A 21,660-nucleotide genomic window follows, 5' to 3' on the forward strand; every position below is an offset into this window, starting at 1 on the left:
TCTTTTGTATCTGACCACCTACAGCACCAGCCACGATTAAAAGCAATAAGGTGTTTTCTTTGGGTATTTTCTTGATGTCTTATCCAGACCCCTCTGAGGCTGCTATGCCTCCACCTTTCCCAATATTCCTTATCCCACACCCTACATCCTTTCTCTAGGCCGGGGCTAACACCTCCAGGGACCATTTGGAGATACAATTTCCAGGTTTGGCTGGAGTTTGGCCAGTTTGGCTCCCCAAGGTGGTCATGCACCATGGACCATCAGCGCTGCTCCCAGGGAAGAGCAGAAATCCTTGGACAAAGGTGAGGAAGGGACCACTGAGCTTTTTTAATACAGAAAGAATCACAGCCCAGATGTGGCTGTGGGTGTTGGAACCAGATGATCTTTAAGGTCCCTTCCAAACCAAACCTTTCTATGATTTTATGATTCTGTGATTCTTTGACTGCCAGAGGCAGCCTCAGTGATCAGGTATCAAGTGTCCCCTTGGAGCTCTCCTGTTCAGTAGCACTGCCTTATTTGTATGACCACTACTTTTTTTTTTTTCTTTTTTTTTTTTTTTTTCTTTTAACAGAAATTGTTATTTATTAAGCAGTTATTAGAGCAGGAAAGAAACCTTTGGAATACAAGTTCTGGTAGACTTCACTGAAGCAATTTCAGGTGTTACTGGCTGATTTACTCATCACTCATTGCTGGTGCAGCAAGCACACTCTGCTCAGGAAGGTGGACTTTGGGCTGTGCTTTCCCCCCAGAACATCTCTTTTTCAAAGGAGTGCTGCCAGACTAGTGAATATGCTGGAAATATGTACTACACCATCAGATGGAGCTGATTTGGGTAAGGCAGGAGAGAGAAGATTAAATCCAGATATACAAAACTATCCACTGCTACATCTTTAGGTCTCCTGAGGCTAAAGAGATTGCAGAAATGCTCTCCCACCACATGATGCAGAGCATAGTCCCACTGGGAGCTGCTCTGCCTGCCTGTGTCTGTCTCCATCATGGTGGCACCTGGGCACTGCACTGTCTCTAATCACTCCTAAAGTGCAGTAGAAATGGGCTTTTATCCCATTTTACACCATGCTTATACGATTTGCCCAAAGTCACTGAGAGCAGAGATGGAATTTCAGATTTTTACTTTTTACCCATTGTTTGATGCCCCATTGCAACCCCCTCTTTCCCCACCTTGCATTTCACCCTCTTAGCTCCAGGCACTGGCTATGGCAATCCTCTCCATTTTGGCAAGAGCTCCTGTTCTGGGAAACGCTAATGATGGGCACCGAGGGGTTAGCGGAGTATTGTTCTTCAACCAAATTTCCCAGCTTCCAAGTCTGCAAATTTGGCTGTCTGGATACAAATAATTCCCCCCAAACACGAAGTCCCCTCATCCCCTCAGCTCCTGCTCAGGAACACCAAGTGCAGAGTGCTCCACAGCTATTATATTCACATGCACGCATTATATAAGCATTGGCTTGATGAGCTCGAGGGTGACAGTGTCATCGTTCCCTTCACCTCCTCCTGTGCCCCAAGGCTGGATTCAGCACCTGTGGGCTCTCATGGCAGCTGAAGGGCCAAACACCAGTTAATCTGGGAGATATCCTTCCCAACAACCACACCTGGCTTGCTGGTCCGCTTCCCCCAAATTCTCCTTGGTCGTTCTGGCAGCTGGGACACCAACAATGCACTCGGGGCTGGGCTGAGCTTTCCTCTTGGCTGCTCCGAGCCCTCTGGTGCCATTTTCCTTCACTCACCCTTGGTTATGGTGAATGGTCTCCATTACACTTTCAAATAACCTGATATCCACACGAAAGGCTTCGGGGTAGGCTTTATTTCAAGTGTTATCCATTTTTACGTTTGCTCGATGCAGAAATGTAAGAATTGGTCCTAGAGCCAACCAAATCCTGGTGCTTAGCCCAGCAGCAGATCCAATTTCTTCTCCATACTCAGGATGAAAATGCACAGGCTCTCTACCAGGGACATACAACATACCCATGTGAGCACTCTGTTCTGCATTTTAACAGATTTTAGGAATTTGTGGGAATTCTCTTTAACACTTGGGAGGAAAAGATCTGAAGAAATGCTCTAACAAAAAAAAAAAAATACAAATGGGTGCTTTGATAACTATAAAGTTGCTTTCTTGGATCGAGAGCCCACATTAGGAACCAAATAAAATATTTAAAAGCAAAAATCTTGCAAAGTTTCCTCCCGCAAAAGGGAAAATATGGTCTATGCTATACCAGACCTTCCTTTTGCAAAATCTGTTTAGGAGTTGCCATGAAACAAGCAGGATTCAACAAAGAGTTTGACAATTACTGTTAAAGTTGCATTTATACATATTTCTAGGAATGTTTGGTTTGATTTTTCTTTAAAACCAAGAATCAAGTTGCATTTCAGACCACATATAAATATAATTTTGCTCTCACATAATGCTTTGTATCTGGTGTAATTCCACTTACTGCAGTGGTGTTACCTTTCACTTACCCTAATGGGAACAAGAGCAGAATTACACTGATAAAAAAAGCTGCTCACAGAAAGAAACAACACAGGAATAAATATTTCCTCTGGCCTATTTAATATATTTGTTTGTCCAAATTGTAGCAAAGACATTTATTTCAATGAATATTGTTTGATCAGCAAGAGTAAACATTGATATGTCTTAAACACCAACATGCAGTTTTTACAATTCATCAAACAACACCTAAGATTGTTTAGCTGGTCAACTAAAAGAAACAACAAAAGGTTCCAGGTCATATAATTATACCCTTCTGTTTCCCAACTTTCTTAGAAATCTCTGCCTAAAAATAATCCCAGCATCCGGATGCCTTGCAGAATTGGCTTATTTAAAAACATGTAAAAACTCTTATTGCAGCCTTAGCCATTTTAAGGTCTGGGTGCTGACACAGTGCTTAGCACTGCTATATACCGCTTTCCATCTCCAAAGCACTTTACAAACATTAGCTAATTAATCCTCACAACACCCCTGTGAGGTAGGTAGGTAAGTATTGTCATCCAATTAGGTAAGTATTAAGCACTGTTATCCCACCAGATAAGTATTAAGGTCTCCCATTTTACTGGGGATCCTGAGGACAACAGGTTAAGTTGCTTACCAAAGGTCACAGGGGGAGCTGGTGGAACAAAACTTGGGATGCTTTGGTTTCTTGGGGGCTATTCAGGCATCCAGGCAGCACCCGGGGCTGCTTCCTCCACAAAGGCATCCCTCACCATCCACATGGAAATTAGGGCTTTCTATACCCCTCCAAGACACACAGGGATGGGTAAGATGTGCTTCAGGAACACAGCTTCCCTCTTTTTGGGGTGGGCAAGGTTGATGGAGCCCAGCAAAGTTGTCAGGAAGTTTTTAAGAATAAAGGTCTTGGATCAGGGCATCTTCCTGTGGGCACACACAGACATCCATCCAAAATTATCACCAGGCCTTGCCAATCAAAAGCTCCTTCTTCCCCTCTCAATTTGCCTTTCTTTCCCACTATTCTATAAAGATGGCCTAATATTAAAGCCTAACATCCATGCCACAAAGATATAAACCTTTCCACTGTGTTTTGCATCTTCTGAACACAAAAAAAGCCCAACTTGAAGCCCCAGCTCAGAGGCTTCCACATTTGTAAGGGAGACTTGAATCCTCAGATACACTTGGTGGGACAAATCCCTTTTCAGAGGATCTAGAGAACAGGACCAGCCCAGCACGCTTTGGGTTTAATCAAGTCTCAACAGATGTCAAGCTGGTGAAATAACATCATCTGTCCCCCAGAGACAATGCCAGCGTTCACATCTGCTTCCAATTTCACTTCACTGCTGGAGAAAAAGTGAAAGCTCCTACTGTAACTCCACTTGGAGCTGCAGCTGAAAGTTAAAAAGTCTAAATTGGACTCGGTGATCTTGGAGGTCTTTTCTGACCTAAATGATTCCGTGATTCCCTCACTGACTTGGAGCCTGATGGGTTTTGTGAAGTCATTGAACTCTAGACCAGGGTGAGAAGGCCCCAAATCAGGAAAACCCACCCCAAGTGAGCCTGCAGAAGGTGCAATCCTTGTCAGGGCACATTTCAGGGTCTGCCCAAGGTCCCATCACTTGTGATGGACAATCAGGACTGTCTTCTGTTTTGCAGTTTGGCACTTGATTTATGGCAATGCCATCCAGCTTTTCTTCTGGATGCAAGGGACCAGCACAGAGATGCTTCAGCTCAAGCTGGAGCTGAGGCAAATCCCAAGTGTTAAAAAAAAGAAAAAAAAAAGAAAAAAAAGACCTTGACTAGATTTCAACTGTGCTGATTTATGTTTTCAAGTGGAAGGCGGTTTTAGCTGAAGTAAACTACACAGTTTTTAGAACATTCAAAATTCATGGCAGTTTGATCCCACAGGACGTCAAACAAACACAAATGATTTGCCAGGAATCCCTGCAAATTAAAATAACCAAATCACACACGGTTCCAGCAAAAGTCTTGAACCAACTCTGAGGTGGGGAAAAATAAGGATTAAAATGGAGAATATTTATTTTATTCATCTACCCAAAGACATCTCCAGTGCAATGCACATCCAGATAACTGCACACAAAGAAGGAGCAGAAACACAACTTGAAACTCAAAACTCCCTCAACCCACAAACCAATAGGAAATAGACAAATGAAAATAAGAGTCATGAAAACATAAGGTCCATTTAGATTCTCTTGCACTCAGTGGAGTGGTTTTATTTTAACACAGGGCTGAAATAGAAAAAGGAGTTAATCTCAGAAAGCTAACACAAAATGCAGGTAACAGACATATCATGTGTGGTACAATCATGAGAAAGAAAACAGACAACCAAAACTGTGACAAGAATGTGCTTAGTTATATTCTTTCAAGCTTGGTCTGCCAGCATATTTTCCTTTTTTCTTTTTTTTTCCTGTGTACTGGTCACCAGTGTCTGCCAAAAGACTTTTCATGGATTTCTGCAATTCCATTCCCCCCCAAACGGAGGAAATGATGTTTCTCCACAACCACAGGACGCAGCTGTAGGTTTTACACCACGATTTGTAGCTGTAAACTAACACAGTGACATGCCACCCCCCTGCCTAAACAACCAAGACCAAGCCAGTTGCAAAAATTCAGTGTGGGTTATGCAAAATGAAAGGATTAAAAAATGAAAAGAGCATTCACTTCATGTTGCTCCTTTAACACATTATCACATAGCTCCTTTTTTTTTTTCCCTAACCTGACCTTTTTTTTCCCAACGGTTTATCTATAACTTAATATAACTAATTCTTTTGAAATAATGTTCACAGTTAGCATAATTGGTGTTATATAGTTTTAGAACTATGTACATTACAGAATATTCTGTCACTAGACACTAAATTGAAATTTTAAAGAAAATGATAGAAATAGCTGTAAGGGAAAAAGTACCCTTTTAAATCTAATTTGCTATGCACCGCAGTAGGGTAATGGATGCAATGAAAGTTCCTTTATTGAGTTCCCATGTCCAAAAGGTATTTAGGTAGCAAAGGATGTTAAGCAGACCCCCTGTGCTCCTCCTTTAAGTAAAGATAGCAGGAAATAAGGTATATAGGTTTGTGTCCTCCTGATTTTTATTTCCTCAGGAGTACAACTTATGCAAAGGGCACCTTAGGCTACTTGGAGGATCACAAAGGGTGCCCTCGACCCCCTCGCTGTCTGCATGAATAGAAGCATCTAAAGGATGGCTGAAGCCATACAGCGAGTTAAATCCTTCAGGTGGGTCTTTTCAAATTCCAATAGTGAGGAGTTACTGGAGAATTGGTAAGGATTTCACTAGGCCCCAGCAGGTTTGAGATCAAAAGCCCTGGTTAAATAAAAGCCTGTTGGGAAATCTTAAAACCTCTTTGTAATGTAACTTTAAAAAGTTAATACAAAGAGCCCTTAGACTGAAGCCTGTAACAGCATGAACAAAGAGTATATCAAAACTGATTCCATTAAGGGAAGGCAGACAAATAAATTCATTTAATTTAAAGAGAAATCAGATATATTACTCTGCTAAAAACTAAAAAGCATATCAGGAAATAAAAGCCAAACAGATTTTGCAATACACATGCACATAGAGCTGTGAATAATAGTGATAGATATATATAAAATCTATTTATAAATATCTCTCAGAACAGATAACAGAACATTATATACACACATATATGTTTAAGTATCAATTTATCCAATATGTGCATGTGTGTGTGTGTGTGTATAATTCTAATATATACATATTTTTATCATTTATGAGGCCTCACGCTGGGCTCTCAAATCTGCACTTAGATGTATCTATGTAAGTATCCAGAAAAACGCAGCCCAAAGAGCCCCTCCATTCAAATTGACACGAGACATTTCTCAACCCAATTAATTAAAAAAGATGGGTGCTCATCAGTCAGCTGGCACGGGATTTTTCTCCATCATCTTGCCAAAGTGTCACAGTGTTAGTTGCGCAGCATGTTGGAAACAGAAAATCTGGGACTGGGATTTCGATATCATTTATTAGCTGACCTCTTTCCGAGCAGCTCTTACACTTTTAACTCACTGGGGGTCCTGCACTGGAGGCAGGAGGGCAGGGGAGGGAAGATGGAGAATCACATGGAACCATTCTCGTTGGGAAAGCCCTGTCACACCATCCTCTGGGCGAGACGCTCGGGGATCTCGCGTTGGACACCCACACTGGGGATCAGGCAGCATTTCCTCAAAGCAAGCAGTGTGCTGAGCATCCCATGGGCAGGGGAAGGTTGTGTCCCTGGGGACCATGGCTGGGGGTCCCTCACTTCACCCAGGGTGGGGTCCCTTGGGTGCTGGATGCTCTGGACCCGAGGGAGGAAGGGTCCTCTCGTCCCCCAGCTCACTGGCCCCACAGCAAACATTCACTGGGAATTTTGCTCCCTCTGCCCTCCAGGAAAGGAAAGGGGGGGATGAATTTTGCTGGTTGGTGAGGCTTTAAATATTATTATCATAGGGGAGATGTGGCCAGGAAGCACATTTCACTGTTTGAGAAATAATATTTCTCACAACTCCACAGGCTGTGCACTAGAGGAGGGAGATGTATGTGTGATTCAACTGAGAGTGAATGTCTCCAAAAAGTCATGCTCTATGGCATTTTTTTAAAAAAATTCCTTTTATAAAAAACTTTCCTTTTACAAAAATTTTTCCTTTTATAAAAATATTTAAAAATAATAAAAAAAAAGTTTATAACTAAATTCTGACATTTTAGTTCAGCAGAGCTCATTTAGGTTGCATGTAGTGAGGGAATGGGACCCACCCTCATCCTCTAAACCCATGAAACACTGCCCCTACAGCAGAAACAAATCATTCTGTCCCTCTGCACTTTAATAACATTTTCTGGAGATAAGAAATCAGCAACACGTTTCACATATGGTGCCTTTCATTCCAGCGAGCAGAAATGGTTTCACAACCTACACTAGTGGCAATTATTTTATTTTATTTATTTTATTTTATTTTATTTTATTTTATTTTATTTTATTTTATTTTATTTTATTTTATTTTATTTTATTTTATTTTATTTTGTTAAAACCCTTAAAATGCACATCAAATCAAAGCCTCTTAACTGTAGGTATGGTTATCATTTTAGCAATGGCATTCCTGGTGATTTTGGGTGGACTCCACCAAATGCATTCAGGGACCACTATTCATCAGTAGACCATTACTCTGCGCACCAAATCACTGTGGTGGCTGACAAAGAACTGCTCTTTGCATTGGAAGCCACAGAAAAATGGCAAAATGAAGGATTTCAGATGGAGATAATAGCACAAGAAAAACCCAGGTGAAAGAAATTGGTGCTTGGGAACCTCGGTCTCAGTGCTGCAAGTCACATTCTTGCCCTAGCAACAAGTATCTAATAATCACAGGAGATAAATGTCCCTTTTGACCCTTCGTTGGAGAGAAAATCTCTCTGAAAACACCGTATCTAATAATATCAAAGGTTGTGGTGGCTTCTGCATGGCTGGCCATTTTTAGACCAGTAGAGGATGAGGTTTTCTGGTTCAAACAGGAATTAATTGAGGGAAGTCATATGGCTTGTGTTATACACGTGACACCAGATGATCCAAATAGTCCTTTCTTGGCCTTATAATCTACAAATAACCTTGTGGAGGTACTGCTCTCCTGTGGATTAGTGGCAAACCCATGCTCCTCTTGCTTGGATGAGTTTTCTGATCTAAATACCACCCAGACCTGCGTGGCCTACAGGATTTGACTGGATCACGGTCTCAGACGGAGCCACGGCCAATTAATGCCAGACATGAGATAAACTAGGGTAGGACACGCTCCACTTCAGGTGCTCTGTGATCCTGGAGTGTCATTAGCAGCCACATAACAAGACAGCTCTGAAACACAACAATTTTGCTATAAAGACTCTTATAAATATTGTTTTACCCTCACTGTCTTTGCATCATAAGGCCCAGGCTGTCAGACACCGTGGGGCTCTTTGGTTTGAATTTATCACCTTCATCTGCAAGTGCAGGGTATCACTGTGGCCAGTATATAATCCATAAAAATAATAAAATTCTGTAATGATTTGTGTAACAGGACAACACATTTCTACATGGAAAATAGAGCGTATGGGGTTTTGCCTGTCTTGCTTGGATTAGGAGGCAGAGGAGATACCTGGCTGAGCAGTGCTCAGGAATTATCAGGTGGATGATGTTACAGGAACAAGCTGGGTCTTTATTTATTTGCTTTACATGGATGACTCCGAGTTTAGATTGTTGGAGTTATATAATGCTAAGCCTCCTCCTGACCATGCCACAGCCCTGGCTGCTCCCTCTGATCCATCAGTGCAGTTTTGCTGGGAAATCTGTGCCAGGGAAAGCCAGGCTGCACCCCTCAGGCTGCACCCGAGGTGAGCTCCAACTCAGTCACCACCTCAATCAGAAATATCCCTTAAATGCAGCTATCTTCATCCCTGTCCCTATCTCTCACCAGGCCTTGTTTTACCCCCAAGGATAATTTTTGATGTAGAAGGAAACATGCCATTTATTAAGCCAAAACCCTTCCTTTAGCTTCTACAAAAATTTCTTCTGAGGTTTCCCTTTCAGGCACCAGTCTTATTTAGATCTGCAGGCTGAGACAGTAGCAAAAGGTGGGAAAACTTACAGTCATTACATTGATTAATCAGCTGCTGAAATTTGGCTTTCCAGCGTGACACCTCCATTCTCTGAATGTGTGGCCCTACTGCAACGCAATCAATTTGTCTGTGCAGGCTCCAAAACCCCAGAGCCACACCATGCAAAAAAAAAAAAAAAGGGCAATCTTCTGCCCTCTTTGACCACAATAAGCAACATTACTGAAATCACCACTCCTGTACAAGTGTAGCATGACCCCATATTTGTAGGCAGCAGAGTATGACTTCATTAAAAACCATGCTCTGTGTTAGGGAGTGGGAGCAAGGCAAGCCAGCAGCAGAGCAGCATATGTCTGAAACTGATAGGAAAATGGGTGATGCCTTAAACCCCACCTCTACACCGTTATTTACATACATATCTTTCATCTGACAGAGGCTTCCCCTCCAGCACCTTGAATATATCAGTCCTAAGGAAGAGACTTTAAGTTCAAAGAGTGCCATCCCCAAACCAAAGTAGGGGGTTATCAAGTGAGGTGTGCCAAGCAGTAAGACAAAACATATGCATTTTTAATAGATAGCCTCTCCTCCCCCTGAGGAAGCCAAGAAAAGAGAGTCTGTGAAGCTTCAGCTGAAAACAAGTTCAGTGGATTTATACTCAGGCTGCTATTCACAGAAAAACAAAATTTACAACTCTCATATATATATATATTTGCTAGATGTTTTCCAAGCATTCTTCAAAGCATGCCAGCCCCACCCTGGGTCCTGTTGACCAGGTGAATTCACCTCCACACAGCATTCAAAAAGAAGAGGATGACAAAAGATCATGAAAATGAAATAAAAAATAAAGAGGCCATGAAAGAGAAACAAAAACCTCAACAGGTCTGTATGGAATTTCAGCAGCACTTTATTTATTAATGCATATGAAGCTACCACTGTATTCCAGCTCCCAAAGACAGATCTGTGAGGAATAGGCCACATGCTGATTGACAGCAGCCATAATTCCATACAATGAGACTGTATTAAATTGTTTGATGTGATATGATACTCATCACTTGTAACTGATCAAACACACTGCTGCATCAAACAGTATTACAATACAATCAGGCTGGATATGGTTCCTGCCAAGGCTGTTCATCACATTGCACACTTCTGCATTAAACATATCTATTAATAGCATTGACAAACTACTCCTATCCAAGTTGGTTTTTTTTCCCAAGAATTGCAGGATGGGGAATGTGCACAGAATCCACAGATAATGCTTTACAGTTTGAGGGAGCGCTTCTGTTGGCTGAATGCTTCAACATGAAAGGCTTTCCCAGTTTGGGAATTTTGTAAGGTAATGCCAAGAGTTGGAAAATCCTGCCCCACAGACAAAGACCTGACATTACTGCTTCCCTTTTCCTTCCTTTTTTTTTTTTTTTTTTTTGTCTGATTTTTTTTTTTCTTTCTCTCCTATATGCAAACAAATTGAAAGATTGACTAATTTTTGACCAAGATTTTACTTTTACCATTCCAATCCCCAGGAGCGCTGCTATCTTGAAGGGGGGAGCTGTGTTTGCTAACACTGACCCTTCTAGAGGAGGGGGACATAAATAAATGCAGCAAATTCCTTGTCACCGCTGCTCCTGCTGCAGTCAGTGAGGGTGACACTGCAGCCCACGGGGAACAGGACTGGCTGTGACAGGACAACTGTGGGGGCTCTCTCAGATGCAGATTCTTAAATGAGCCTGGGTCTCTAGAGGGCAGAGGTCAGCTGTCCTCAAATCTGTGTGAACGTTAGATTAAGTTTATTAATCTCCCTGCTTTCACTTAAAAACCAAATTGTAGGATGGTTAAATGTTAATGCCCAGGAGCTTGTGAGATGATCAATGCCCTCAGTTACCTCTGCTAAGGGGGGGCACGAGGTGTTCAGACCCCAAAAGGATGCAAGAAGTTAGTGTGAAGACCAGGAGAACACATTCTCCTTGTGAATTACCACGTGCTTCATGTCTGGTGCAGTTTTGTTTGCAGTCCTGACACAACACATGAACACAAAAGCACCTCAGACACAGAAGCAAGACCCAGGGACTGGTGGTTTCCCACCTGGATGTCCTGGACATCCAGCCTCAACCACAGCTCTTTATAAAGGATTTATACCTGTGCTGGGGCATGATTCCAAATGTTCGTCTCCCTGCACCAACCCAGAGTGCCCAGGAACAGCACAAAACCAAGCATGCAGTGAACATGGCACTGAGCAACCTTCGGAGCAGCCTCTCTCAGGGCATCTCATCAAGCTACTCCAGTGTGGAAAAATCAAGTGATAAATGAGCATAAAGGGTCCACAGAATTCCTCGTGGACAGGTATGCACATCACAATTGGAAAATCCTCCCCCTTGATTGCTATCTCAGCTTGGGAAAGCCAGGATCACATAGCCATGGAAAATAGGGAGTAATACGCAGGAATGCATGCCTGGCTGTGTGGAGCTGGCACCAGGTTTTTTTTCAAGCTGGGATTGTATACATTTTACATTTATGAATATTTTTGCAAACTGCAGTGACAGAAGGTGCCTTTTGTCCTGTTTCTCACTCCTGTAATGTCAGTGTGAGCAGATTAAGCTCATGGCACGGTAGCAAATTATCCCTGCTGATGGAACCAGCTCCAAAAAGATTACTTAAGAGAGGTGTGTAAGGCATTTCCTATTAAAGTTTTTCAAGATAATAAACCATCTCAGAAGGTTATGCTAAAAGCTGGGAAATATAGAGGAAAGGAAAGCTTTTCCACTCTGATGGACAGTTTTTAGCACTAAGAGCCCAGCGCAGTGTGTAGAGCTAAAGGAACGGTAACTTTCTATCTGGGTGTAGCTAAGTAATTCAAGATGCTGCAAGTTAAGTGTAACAGTAGAAAGGAAGAAGTTCAAAAACAAAGTCCCAGGCATTTCAGAGCAGTGTACAGTATGCTAAATTGTGGTATTACTGAAATTGCTGGGAGTTTGGCCACAAAACCTTTCATACTGCACCAACGTTCTGCCAGGGCTGCCTTCCAACAAGCCCAGACATTTCTGCCTTTCACCTGTGCTTTTTTCTTTTCCCCCTCCTGTTTGTTAACACAAATCAAACACTGCACCAGAGAATTACAGCCCTTGTCCTGAATGTACCTCTCCCTTTATTAAATCAGCACGACTGAAAAGTCACCACGCACCAGGCAAAGACAACTGCAAATCTGTGCTTGCCCTCCCCGTACCACCTGAGTGCCGCTATTATTCCTCATCCTTGGGGAAAGGACCCCATGTGTGAGTTTCAGAAACCACCTCAGTAACTCCAAGCATCATTATCAATAGTAGGATGAACTGCAGCTGGGATGCACTGAGAAGGCACGGTAATACTCGCCCTAATCTCTGCATTCATCTCACTGGCCCTCGCTAGGAAGTTTAAGTACATTTACTGGGGATTCTTCAGCCCTTGAAAGGTAGGAAGACATCTATGAGGCTTGACGTACCAGCTAATTAACTTGGGTTTGGAAAAAAAATCTTCTTATCTACTTAACTTGGAGACACTCTCTTTGTTTTTAAGCCTGCAGACTACCTTCTCTTTAAAATGCACGTTACGTACCACTCCGTAGTATGGAATGTATTATATTTAACGAGGACCTATTTTAACTTGGACCTAAAACTACTAACATTTGACAGGGGGTTGTTTTGGTTTTTTTTTTCTTTTAAGCTATTTGCAGAATCAGCTGAATGATAGTCTATAGCCTGTGTTTTGCAAGACAGGCTACAAAATCCTTACGCTTTCCTTCTGTCCTTAAAAACACGGGCACACAAACGTACGAAGCACTTGGAAATGAAGCCCCAGATGCACCCACACCTCCCCTCTCCCCCCAGAATCTATAAAGGGGTTTAAATAAATCTCTCAGGTTTTGCTCCTCGGTCTCTAGAAGTGGGGAATATTGAGGCTGGGAGAAAGTGATTGAATTTGCAGTGGTTGGGGCACGTGAGTGTTTCCTGCAGCTCTTCTGACAGGAACACAGACCTGAGCAACTCCTCTAACATCCCTGCTCAGAATTAAACCACCCTAAAATCTCCTGTGGATGGCACAGAGAGATTTTAAATCCTCACTATATTCCTAACAGATAGAACAGTGGCATGATTGACCAAGCTTTTTTTTTTTTTTTTCTTCTTCTTTTTTAAAGTACACATATGATGATGCATCATAGTTATAAACAGATGGTATTTGGCCTCCTTCCTATTCTCAACATTTGGAATTCCTAAACTATGTGAATTAAACAATAATATTTTATAAACATACAAGGGATTTTGCTCACTGCTTTGTTAACATAGAAATTATACAATGCTGACATTTATTTAAATTTTAAAAAGTAAACAAGAGTGTGTATTGAATTAAAGCAAACTAAAATCAACAGAGAGAAATATGTTCTGCGCACACATTACCTACAACGGCACGGGCCTTTTTCGGGGACACATAATGGGATGAAGCACAAATTGTAGCTTAGACAGTCTGATCCTTTGTGCTCGAAAGGCTCATTTAACACCTCGCTGTAAACAACGGATATTTATACCATAATTGGCCAGTTGACCATCAGTTGTTCATTTACTCTGTAACCTGCTATTATGGAGTTAAAAGAAGTTCCTTTCTGTTGGCTTTTCTAGGAGTGAAAGTGTGTTTGCAATTTTAGTACCAACTGGATTCAGTCTAACACTTGTACTTAGTATGAGAAACATTTTCATAATACCAAAATTTGGGGGAATAAGAGTATTCCTGCCAGGAAGGGAAGAAGAAAGTATTGGTTCTTAAAAGAAGAATTCTGTTTGCTTGGTTTCCTTTTTCCTTTCCATTTTAACCCCTTTTTAGGCTCCTCTCGAGCTGCGCAAAATTGAGAAGCACTTAGGTTTTAATCACTATTCCCAGGTCTGCAAAGAGGTTCTGTGATGAATAAATAATGAATCCGAGATTTTAATCAGTGTTATGATTTTTGAAAAGGCTAATTATCATTGTTTACAGACATGCCTTCCCAACGCATTTCCTTGTTTTGCCTTCAAAGCTCCAAGGGTTAAGCCCCTCGCACGCATCCCTCCCATCCCTCCCCAGCGCCGCGCTCCTTGCCCGGGATTTCTTTTCGGGGGCTCGGGGGTGTTTTTTTGTTCGCTTGGTGTTTTTTGGGGTGGTGTTTTTACTGGAGAGCCGCGGACGGGCGGCCGGAGGCGCGCAGGGCTTGGGGGAAGGCTGCGCATCACGGGCGGCCGCTCCGCACCCGCGGAAAACCGCGGCGGGCAGGGGAGGGGGGGAGCCTTTCTCTGTGCTGTCTCCGTATGGCAATGCTACAGAAGAAGCGGATTTTCAGAGGAATATTTTCATTATCGATAATGTCGGTGATACAAGTGGCGGGCGGCGCGTCCGTGCCCCGCTTCCCGGGGAATCCGCGCTCCGCTCCGCCGGGATGCGCGGAGGGCACCGCGGGGCTGCCCCGACAGCGATCGCCCCCGGCTCAAACCCCTCGCGTTATTGTAATTCTCATTATTATTATTATTCATTATTTTTACCGCCACTGGCCTCGTTTAACCTGGCTCGCCCGCACCTCCATCCTCTCGGCCATTCCCCGGGATGGGAAAAACCTTTTCCGCGGGTGGGATATTCGGTGCCTGCCAGGGTCCCGATTGCCCCCATTCCCTCCCCTGTTTCCTGGCGATCGCCCCCGCTCGCTGCTGCCGCCGCCGCTTCCGCGGGTGCGGGAACAACTTCCAAGCCCGAGAGCGTCAGCTTCCAGCAACAGCTGCGAACCGCCGCTCAGAACCCAAAGAAATATCACAAGATTAGGCAGCGATGCTATTTATTGCCCTGTAATTAAAGTTCTATCAGTGTTTCTATTATAAAACCTTATTTACAAGGGTTGGTAACTCAAAGGCAAAATTTTCCTGCAAAATTTCCCTGCAAGATTTTCCTTTCCTCACTAAGAAATATTTTGGTTAAATAAGGTGAAGGTAAAATCCTGAAGGACTTTCATTAAGGTGCTCATTTATATCTGCAAATACACTGCCAAGTCCTCCAAATCAAGGATATGTAAGAGGAATTTATTATTTTTTTTTTCAAAAATCAAGGATTCACAGAAAGGTTTTAATATAATTCTCTGGGAAATTATTCCCATGAAAACAATTTGTTTGAAAGAAAATGCCCTCTGGTCTTTTCCACACAAACTAGTCTTGGGCTAGTACATGAGAATCCAACTTAAAAGTGCCTATAAGCAGAAAGGAGGTTGGTTAATTATTTTCAACTGTCCTTTCTGGAATAAAAAACAGAGTAAACAGCTTGAACAGGGAAAGGTGAATTTAATTTTCAAGGCCCTTTAACTTTTAATAATCTGAGGAACAAGATGGGAGGTACATTCTACCCTCCCAGTTATCCTGATATAAATTCATTCAAGATTTATATTGGTGTAATAGAGAAGCAGAATTTGCTCCGTGATTTCTAATGAACTGCTGGCTCGGTCTTTAAAAACGCAATTAGAAAAATCTAACCGCCTAATTCAGAACAGCTTTGAGCTGAGGCAGAGGTCTCAGTGCTGCAAACAGGGGTGGAAGCTGGTCGGTGCCACAGCTCCTTGCTGTGCCTGCAGCACCAGAGCGGGGCTAGGAATGCTGGAAACGCTTTGCTACAGAATTCCCTAATTGTTTTAGGATTTTCCTTTCTATTATAAGGAGAAAAGACAATTCTCGTGTGGAATAAACCTGTGTTCCCTGTGATCTCAAATGCTAGGACAAAAGGATGGCAGGATTAGGTGCCTGGCCTGTTACTGGTGCAGGAGGAGCTGCCTGGTCAGGGTGAGGCTGGCACAGAGTCGGGGAAACCCAGCTCTGACTCTGCACTGAAACCTGTCTCAAAGCCCCGGCGCCGCTGTGTCAGTGCAGGTGAAACATCAATAAAAATGAAAGTAAGTCAAGGTTCAATTCTCTTGCCCTACTCACAGGATTAGGTGTCTGCACTCACCACTTACTCATGTGTGTAGGAACAACGGGACCGAGATCCCAGTTTGTCCCCTGACCTTCTGAAGCGAGGGACTGAAATGAAGCAGCACGGGGTGACACTCTCGTTTCCTCTGCTGAAACTGAGAGGCAAAACTCCGCAGATTGTTTCAGTCTGCAGTGCTGAAGGGACACTCTCTGGGGAAACATCACCTCTGACTACCTGGAAACCCTGCAAGCATCACCTCTGGCTACCTGGCAGCCCTAGATCACTCTCCTGACTGAGGACCTCAAACAGGTCAGGGTGGCCCCTGACACATCCTGTGATGTGGTAAGGACACAGAATCAGAATGGTTTGGGTTAGAAGAGATCTTTAAGTCCATCTTTAAGCCCATCTAGTTCCAATTTCTCACCATAAGAAGAGACACCTTCCACCAGACCAAGCTGCTCCAAGCCCTGTCCAATTCAGCCTTGAACACTTCCAGGGATCTTTGCTCCAGAGCAGCTGCACATCTTTGCTAAGAATGTAAAGAAATATCAGGAGATAACACAGCATTGCTATTTATTACCCTGCAATTAAACTCCTCACAGAGTTTCTATTATAAAACGTTACTTGCAAGGGTTCATAAGAGGGGAAAAATTTTCCACCAAGACGAAGCCTTGCTCAGCAGACAGAGCTGGGCATGGTTGAAGAGTCACTGTCAGTAAGGGCAGAGCTGCACCTCACCAAGGAGCTGGGTGAGACCTCCTCTGCTGGTGGGGCTGATGAGGGTGTGCCCTGAGGACAGCAGGAGCCTTTGAGTGCAAACCACACAGCTTTGATGTTCTCAGTCTGCTCACCACAAGCCCGAGTGCAGCATTACAGCATCTCCTCTTTCCCTTTTATTGGTTTGGAGAGTGACTCACTGTGATACTTGAGGCAGTTTGCTACAACTGCACCATGCCTCAGTTTCCCCAGCAGCCAAGCCAAAAAATATTCCAATTGGATGGTGCAAGGTGTGGTGACATTGGTGAACATCTACGACACGCTCTGGTAGGAGTGCAAGGCATCCTCAGGTCTTCTAAGGATTAACACCAAACCTACACTCATGGGAAGACCATGTCCACCCAACCACAAGCCATGCCTAAAGCCAAGCTGGGCTTTGGCTGAGCAGAGAGGAGGAGGAACCCGCATACAGAGAGATGATAACTGCAAAATTACAACTCTGCAGTGCTAGCAGAACAACCAAACACTCTCCATTGGGTCTGCCTGGGTTGCTTCTGATTGTTTTACAGGGTAATTTGAACAAGAAGTAACACATGCTCTCTCTTACTCTGAAAAATGACATTTCAGCTTCCTGATGGTGTCAAAAGTCACAAAGACACTCGTGGGGAGGGGGACCAGCCTGTACCTTTCACCCCTTTCAGGGAGAGGGGCTGCCCTGCCTGATCCAAGGGAAGCTGAGACCACAGCTGTCTGCAAAGACAAGCCTTACCAGCCTTCACACCATGACACCTTACCCAGAGTCCTCTTCCTGCTTCTTCCCAGAGCAGAGATGAAAATCTTGGTATTGCCATAAGGTTTTATTATCGCTTGCAAACCAAATTCTCCTTCATCAGATAAAGACACAATTGCATTCATTGACTCTGACACAAGGATATGCACGGTGATAAACATACAGATAGATGTACACACTTATACATGAATGAGATATGCTAATTAAAAATTGCAGTGGGCACTTTATTAAAAATTTATTGTACAATCTACATCTTCAAAACATTTTACATCAACAAATATTGCGGCTTGACTGCTGGAATCATAAGTGATTTATCTTTAAAAGACTGTATTTGCAACTGGATGCAAAGATTCTTGATGAACTGCCATTACATTTAAACTACTGGTTTTTATTGGAAGTATTTTGATTGTTATCTGTTTGTTCTCCATCCTTGAGAGAAATAAAACAAGTGTCTCAGCTTTCATTTTATCGGATAGATGGCACCACGTAGCATATTTCCCATGCTAGTTTGAATTACAGCTGTTTATCTTTCAGCTTTCTTTAAGATTAATTAAATGCAAATGTAACTCCACGAATCATGGGATTACCTGCCAGACCCCTTATTAATACCTTCACTTAAAAACCCCTTTGCCAGAGAGTCATTAATTTGCAATAAAAAAAAAAAAAAAAAGAAGAGAAAAAAAGAGAGAGAAGTGCTCAAGCAGCCCTTTCCCTCCCAACAACCCGGAGATGGCTGCCCAATTAGTCCGGCAGCATTCGGATCCTCCTTTCAGGCCCTGTGGCCCTTTGAGGACACAATAAGGCTCCAATGATAACCTGGCAACCTAGGTAGAAACTCAGCCAAGTGTGAGCGTTTGAAGCTGCAGCTTGGCTGCCATCGTGTCGGCGAAAAGAAAGAATTCAGGCACCATGTCATCCAGTACAAAGGATAAAAACAGATTCAACCGGAAATTCAATGTGGCACCACATATGGGATACATGAGTGCGGTTACACAACAGGCCACATATTTTTTTTGAACAGTCTCCTGCATGTGATGCCGAGGACATGTGTAACCATCATAACGTCTCTAAGAATCTGTATTTAATTTGAGCTGGGGTGGTGGCAGGGATTGGAGATCTGAAGCCGCCACAGGTTTGTGGCAGATGGCTCTGTGTCAGCTATGACAAGCAGCCAGGCTCGGCTTCCTCTGCAGATTTTCTTTTCTCTCTGATCAGGTAAATATGGGCACACTCTGGAAACTTCCACAATTCTGCCTGAGGCTGCAAGTTTGTGACTTAGCCCCATCTGTCACAAATCTTCCCTCGGTTCTGCTGCGAGCAGAGACCTGAATTTACTGCCGAGCGCTGCCCAAGAAAAGCCGGCCGTCTCGCCCTGCGAGGAAGCACAAGAGAGAAGCACACGGAGCCCTGTTAGAGCCTGGGACACAAAATGCAGCACGGATTTCAGGAGGGCTGCAAGCCACTTGCTCAAAGAACACTTATGTGGTGTTATTTAAAAATGGGGTAAATTCAGGGGGTTTTATTTAAAGACAGGTAAGATGGTCATGAGGCCCAGGTTATTTACTCCCTCTGCTTTTCTGGTGGTCTCTGGACACATCAAGGATTGAACATCCTCAGGGACCAATGTGCCCCTCTCACCCTCAGATCTGGCAGAACCACGAGCCAGGAGGAGCAGGGCCTGGCTCTGCTAGACCATCATTACTCTGGGCTTTACTTGGGAATAATCTCTTTTTTTTTTTTTTTTTTTTTTTTTTTTTTTTTTTTTGAGGAGTGATGACCACGCAAAGACCTGGACATTCATTTTTTCAAGGAATAAAATTCCATCACTGCCTTGCCATCAACAGTTCCTAAATATGTGGGGATCAAGAGAAGCAAAGTTTTCACATAAAGCAGCATCTTCCCGTAAAGAGCAAACAGCATAATGTCAGTAGCAGAACAGTATTTTTCATTAAATAATCAACTTGGTTCTAGTGTCCTAAGATCAGAACTGAAGCACTTAATATCTACTCTGCCATCATTAGACTTCAGAGCTAACCTTTAGAATTTAATAAGGAGTCTTTATCCATTCAGATTGGCTCTTTCAGGACAGCTCCAGTTCAAGCACACAGTATTGATTTTAGTGTAGATTTTTTGCACTTTTTAAAAAATTTCCCTAACAAAATTAAGATTTACAGATTAATTTTCCAAAATATGAGATTTGGCAGGCAAGACTGGAATGATTTACAGAGACAATTTGTATTGGGTCAGATCTACTCTGTGATCCAGCTCCTTCACTCTGCAAGTGATTAAGGGGGAAGAATCAAGGTGGAAAATAGTTTGCAGCAATTATTTTTGGAGTTCAGTTTCCAAACTCCAAGCACTTTTGGAGACCAGCATCAAAACCCACCACTGCTTTACATGAACTGGGTGCACTGTGAGGCCCAAGCTAGTTAACACACCTCACCAGAGTAACAGTATTTCTCTGACCAAACTGGTCTGTTCTGCAGTTTGTTATATTTGCCTTCAAAAACTCACCTCATTCTTGCTGTCTTTAAACAAAAAACATCAAATTTTCAATGCAAATCTATGCAGTACCTTGCATAGGATGGCTCAGAACACACTGAATGACTGTAGCAGTGGGAAAACAGTTTCCTGCTTTTTTCCCCAAGGTAATTTGAATAAACTGTACTGGAAAGAAAAAAAAAGTTTTCATGCTTTTTGCAACTTTTCCTCCTATTTCCTTTGACCCATTTCTCCATCTACTGTTTTGAAGTGGCTGTGGCTTATCTGCCAGTTTTCATTTGCTCTCTAAAACTCCCCTGGAAGCTCTCTAATACTGTCAGGATGAAAAGTTCCAAGTCCTGGTGTTTATGCTGAAAGTTGCCCCCATAACTGCTTGAGTCCTACTCTGCAAGTGCAGCCAACTGCTGTGAGCTACAGACCAATATTTGGGGACATGGTGATCATGGAAATGTTGGATCAATGGTTGGACACAATAATCTTAAAGGTCTTTCCCAACCTACATATTTCCATGATTCTGTGATTTTCAGAGAGCTGGAATCTCCTGCATTTTTACCTCAAAGAGCCAAGAGCAAGACAAACCCAGAGAGAAGATCAGGTGCAGGCCACCTACACACACATATATCTGCACATATATCCATTTATCTACAGCTGGATCCCAAAATTAGGCAACTCCAACACCTTTCCTTCCATCTCACCTCTTCCACAGTGAAGATCCATGTTAGCCAGGCTGACCTCCCTCTACCACAGTTACTTGAACATCTAAGTTTCACCCAAAATGCTTAAATTGTGTCCCACAGCCCAGCACCTTCCCACCTGTGCAAACTCCTAAGCTAGACAGGGGCTTCACTGTATCAGCCACACACAGGGAATGGAAAGTGTGAAGACTTTAACCTGGATGTGATCCTGAGCAACTTAATCCAAGTTTGAAGTCAGATCCTACTTTGAAACTGGCCCTGCTTTGACCAGAGGTTGGGCTTGTGACCTCCAGAGGCACCTTCCTTGACTAGTCTGTGATTCTGTGCTCCAAATATGTAATGGAAGTTTTATTTCACATTAAAAAATCCTTATGCTTTACATATTTTCCTTAGGATCACATGCCTAAGCACTGGAACAGAGATGGGAGAGCATGGACAGAGAGCTCTGCAATCCAGAGTTCCTGTAAGCTTCCCCCACAGACTCTGAGGAGCAGATCTAACCCACCTCTGAAACCATTTTAAATCACGTTCACGGGAAACCGAGCAGCTCAAGAGACAAACACAAATTTCTCATTTGTGTTTCTAACCTCCTTCTGACCTGCACCTAATGCTAGCCAGGTAAAAGCAGAAATTCAATACAATTCCTTCTTTTTTAACTCTGCAAACGTGCTCTGCTAGTGAACAGAAAGGCAGCAGGGTGGATGGAAATACTTGCACTATTTGCATACCCTATAAAGCTCTGAATTAACTTTATCAGCCCGGGACAAAAGATCTGGAGAACACTGTAAGCAAACATCTGCTCAATATACATTCACCATTAAAAAGTAAACAGTAGGATTGCCTCCATAAGGAACAGGTTGAGAATTATCAGAGTACTACACATCACATAAACTGATGGCATGGCCCAGAATTCTCTAAAGCAGTGATCACACCAGGCACAAAAACA

The 21,660-nt window shown here is 43.0% G+C and overlaps 1 protein-coding gene across 3 annotated transcripts in view; it reads right to left on the reverse strand.

The window, feature by feature from the left end:
• The window catches only part of GTDC1 (glycosyltransferase like domain containing 1), a 293,649-nt gene that overhangs the window by 106,006 nt on the left and 165,983 nt on the right, over window positions 1-21,660 (reverse strand). The window contains exon 12 of one of the 3 annotated variants that reach the window (XM_059476535.1): window positions 17,566-18,889. The exons of 1 other annotated variant lie outside the window; for it this stretch is intronic. In XM_059476535.1, coding sequence (XP_059332518.1) covers window positions 18,806-18,889 — 84 coding nt within the window. In that variant the 3' untranslated portion in view covers window positions 17,566-18,805. Of the gene's footprint in view, window positions 1-17,565; window positions 20,185-21,660 lie in introns of those variants that run through there. One more of the 3 variants, XM_059476536.1, reaches the window with a different exon arrangement.

Source organism: Ammospiza nelsoni, chromosome 7, assembly GCF_027579445.1.
Source record: "Ammospiza nelsoni isolate bAmmNel1 chromosome 7, bAmmNel1.pri, whole genome shotgun sequence".
In the NCBI taxonomy this organism is placed as follows: Eukaryota; Metazoa; Chordata; class Aves; order Passeriformes; family Passerellidae; genus Ammospiza; species Ammospiza nelsoni.